Source organism: Tupaia chinensis, unplaced genomic scaffold (assembly GCF_000334495.1).
Source record: "Tupaia chinensis unplaced genomic scaffold, TupChi_1.0 Scaffold000078_1, whole genome shotgun sequence".
Taxonomy (NCBI): Eukaryota; Metazoa; Chordata; class Mammalia; order Scandentia; family Tupaiidae; genus Tupaia; species Tupaia belangeri.
Window position 1 is genome coordinate 9,529,368 of NW_006159539.1, and position 4,272 is coordinate 9,533,639.

Below are 4,272 nucleotides of genomic sequence, written 5' to 3' on the forward strand. Positions count from 1 at the left end.
ACCCGGTGGCTTAAAACTCACGCCGGGCGCGTGTGCGTGCGTGCCCAAGATCCCGAGAGGAGAATGGAGGAGAAGGGATTGCGGCGCAACCATCCCCCCTGGGGGGGTGATTTCTCGCTTTCTGTCTCTATGTCTCTGTCTGTTTGGCGAGCACACGCGCCCTACAGTGAAAATCTCTCCAAAAAAAAAAAGAAAAAAGAAAGAAGAAAAAGAAAAATGTAATCAGCCTTTAGAAATACAAATCAATGTAAAATGTTTCAACCTGTTGCCCCTGGGGAAAGGGGGGAACTCAGCCATAAAACCAGAGCACACCTCAGCTTTCAGCAGAGACTCTCTGTTGAGCTAGCTCAGTTGATGGTGTTTCATTCTCAGTAAATCTGCGCAGCCAAGAAAAAAGTGATTAAAAAAAAGGGGGGAGGGATATGTTAAATAATCTACATATTAACTAAAATATGTATTGACATTATGTAATAAATAAATATATATATATACTTACCTATGTTAAATTTAATATATACTATATATAGATTATAATGTATATAATAGCCACAAGTTGTACAAGAAGGTAGGTCACAGGACCAGCAGGTGGTATGGTGGTTAAGGCACTGGACTCCTACATGGCTGACTGCAGTTCGAGTCCCAGACCTGATGACTTTGCTTTCTCATCCTCCCCCCCCCTCTGGTGACTACCTGTGCCCTATAGCAAAAATTGACTCACTGGCTTATTTTTCCGGGTTAAAGCAAGAAAATGAGATTATTTGTGGAAATGGTGTTTTTAAAAGCTAGAAAGGCTAGGAATGGATATTCACCTTCCAGATCTTGTGGGTGAAAACTTCGTTCACAATGGCGTGAGAGAGGTTTTCTCTTTTAGAGATGTTAGTTTGAGAATGTTCTGAACCTCAGCCTCTATGGTGTTTTACAATCTTTCTGTGGAATTAGCGAAGTGGAGATACCTCCTCCCTGATCCAACCTGACCTACCCAGGGGCTCCCAGGAAAGGAGTTCCCCAGAAACACATATAGAAGAACAGTGTGGCCACAGGGTCAGTAGGTATTGGTTCCCACATTCTTTGTAGTCATTAGGAAGAAAAAAAGAACAATGAAATCCATATAAATGTTACATTTATTTTTTAGAATTATTTTGTTTAACTTTATTTATTTTTAATTTGACTGGGGTGGGGGGGAGACAAAGAGTGAGAGAGAAAGCCACCAGGTCCAGGACTTGAACCTTGGTCGGCCATAGGGGAACCCAGAGCCCTTAATCACTGCGCCACCTGTCAGCTCCAAATGTTGCCCTTTAATACAGTGATGTCTTTCTAGGTCAAAGCAAGCATTAGGAGTTTTGCTCCCAGAGAAAAGCGCTTTGTCGAAGATAGCCGCAAGCTGTCGAAAAAGGTAAGTTGCTCCAGTCTGGCTGGTGGGTCCACTGAGCCCCCGGCGCCCAGTCCTGAAAATGCCTGTCTGCTCTCACCTGTTTGTTACTCTGCCTCCCTTCCTCTGGTTCTCTTCCTCTTTTCCTTCCCTTCTCTATCTCTCAACTTCTTCTCCTCGCTTCCTGTTCTTCAGGGGCAAGCAGGTGGTGTGGTTGGTGATTAAGGCACTGGGCTCCTACATGGCCAACCAACCGTGTTTCGAGTCCTGGATCTGGCAACTTGCTTTCTCTCTCTCTCTCTCTCTTTCTCTTTCTCTCTCTCTCTGCCCCCTGCTCCCTTTTCCCCTCTCTCTCTCCATCTCTGGTGAGTGCATGTGCCCTATAGCAAATTAAAAATAATAGCAATAATAAATATGAAATAATTCTTAAGAAGACTTCAGTCAATTCAGTAAAAAAGGGAAGACCAGAAGTACGCGTTGGATGAAGCAGAAGGCGTCATCCTGCCGTTCTTCTCCTTTGTCTTAAAATAAACAGTGACTCCCATTGGGACTCTGTCAGTGTCCTCCTGAAGGTTATCTGCTCTGCCTACCTGGCTTTCATGACTGGTTCCTTCTCTGCCTTGTGAAGTTGGAGGGAGGTATTCCTCCTCTCCAGTCCATAAAGGAACGAACTGAGCAGATCTTCAGACACTTCTGGCCCGGGATTCACCCTGCCGGTCCCCTCCCCTCATGGCTGCTCCTACCACTTGTCCTTTAAACGTGGGCTGCATCGGTGTTTCGCTCCATCTTGAATGAACTCTCTGTCCCTCGGCCTGTCACCCTACATTCCTCTCTCATCAGTTCAAAAAGTGAAGGTCAGGGACTAGTTGGGGAAGTTGTACATTTTTTTTTTTTAAACCATGACCTTTCCATTTTTTTCTGAGCCCCTCCCTGTCCTAGTCAGACAGTTCAGGATTTCACTCTGTACCGATTGTCCCTGGTCAGTTGTGCAAGGAAGAACAAAGTGTCCTCTTCTGAAAGTGTTTATTACTCCTACCACTTCCTTCGGGGTGAGCAGCTGTGGCTTGCAAAAAGCAGTTAAAGATAGTGGCATCTTCTCCTTTTGTTTCCCATGAACTTGTGGTCATGCTGGGGAAGGGCCTTAAACGCCTTCTAGAGGAGAGCCTCCAAATGTTTTGTTCTGGTCTGCAGTAACATCGAGTGTAATATTTATTTTGTGTCATGTGACTAAGTGTCTTTTTTCCCCCCCTATTATTATTGCCTTTTGCTCTGTTTACTTAAAAGTTAAAACCTTCATTGAGGTAGGCACATGGGCTGATTGGTCAACAAATGGAAATGAATCGCCCACCACCGAGAGAAAAGACATTTCCTTTGCAAAACAAGACTTCCACGTGGGGCCAGTTTGGGCTCAGAGAACACAGGGGTTTGGGGCTGAAATCCTGGGGTATGCGAGGACCTTTGCCACCTGCTTCTCACCACTTAGAGCCCCCAGATTTTGGTAACGCTGAAACATTTGCTTATGATGCAAATGCTTAAAGCACCCATTCTGGGCAGGATTTTTCTGAGCTCTTTCATCCTCCCAGCAACCTCCAAGGTTAGAACTACAATCTTATTTCCAAAGAGAGGTTAAGTGCCTTGCCCCAGGTTGCACAGCTAGGAGGTGGGAAAAGTGGATCGCCTTCCTAAAACTAGACTTTTCTTACAGACATCAGAACTAGATGAATGTTTAAAAAATATTTTTTTTAGGTGTTTCTCATAGGACAAGTGCAGTCTACAGAGAGAGACAGAGATAGGGAAAGTGAGCAATTACCCCCCGAGGGGATGGCCACACTATACTCTGTTCTTCTCCATTCTCCTTTTGGGATTTTGGGTGCACACACATGCCTCTGGTGTGGTTTTTTTCAAGCTGCCGGGTCCAGGACTTGAACTGCAGTTGGCCATATGGGAGTCCAGCATCTTAGCCACCACACCACCTGCTGGCTCTAGAGCTATGCTTTCTTATAGGCATCAGAGCTAGGTGAGCTTTCATGCTTGTATTTCTACTGTAAATCTATCCATGTGCTTCAAAACTGAACGACATAGATCCTTCATTTATTCTCTCACTGTCTTCTCTCTGTCTCTGTGTCTCTGTCTCTTTCACACACACACACACACACACACACACACACACACCCCACATGCTTGCTGGCTGTAGCTGTCACCCACTGTGTTTTGTGCTGAACATTATTGAAAAACGTTCTTCTTTATCAAATGAGCTATAAAATGCATTGGGTTTTCTTTTTTTTCCTCTATGGACGATCGTATTTTTAAAAGAATGTTAGAAGTCTGAGGACTTCTCCTAATTTTTTTCTTCATTAGCAGCTATACAGACTATCCTTTAAATGACAGGGCCACCTGATCTAAGGGGACTATTTGGACTCTCGAAAGGTAGTGACCGGTTTTCCATTTTTAAAAATCAGATCTTGTCCAGAGATGTGGACCGCGTGAAAAGAATCACTCTGGCCATATGGAACACGATGCAGTTCCTGAAAAGCTGCTTCCAGTGGGAGTCCACGCTAAGAAGTTCCGTAGCATTCGTGGTAAGCTTCGCGTTTCATGTTCAAATCATCTGCTGCTTTACTTGCATCCTTTAACTTGGTATTATGGCCCAGGTGATGACGTGAGGGCTTGTTCCAAGAGCTTCCTTTGTCGAATTTAGCCTTGTTGATTTTATGAATCTTATTGTATATGAGGAGACGTCTTTGGATTCATGGAAAAACAGAAGTACGAATTAATTTTGATGCAAAAAAAAAAATCGAAATTGGGCCAGCAACTGGCATGGTGATTAAGGCAGCTGGATCCCACATGGCTGACAGTGTGGTCCTGGACCTGGCGATTTGAAAAACACCCTAGGTGGATGTGTG

The 4,272-nt window shown here is 44.5% G+C and overlaps 1 protein-coding gene across 3 annotated transcripts in view; it reads left to right on the top strand.

Annotated features, from left to right (window-relative positions):
- MCTP2 (multiple C2 and transmembrane domain containing 2) overlaps positions 1 to 4,272 on the top strand; it is a 279,496-nt gene that overhangs the window by 182,216 nt on the left and 93,008 nt on the right. For all 3 annotated transcript variants that reach the window (XM_006142677.3, XM_027769141.1, XM_006142675.3), the window contains 2 exons: positions 1,319 to 1,393; positions 3,829 to 3,948. In XM_006142677.3, the coding sequence (XP_006142739.1) occupies positions 1,319 to 1,393; positions 3,829 to 3,948 (195 nt within the window). The remainder of the gene's footprint in view (positions 1 to 1,318; positions 1,394 to 3,828; positions 3,949 to 4,272) is intronic.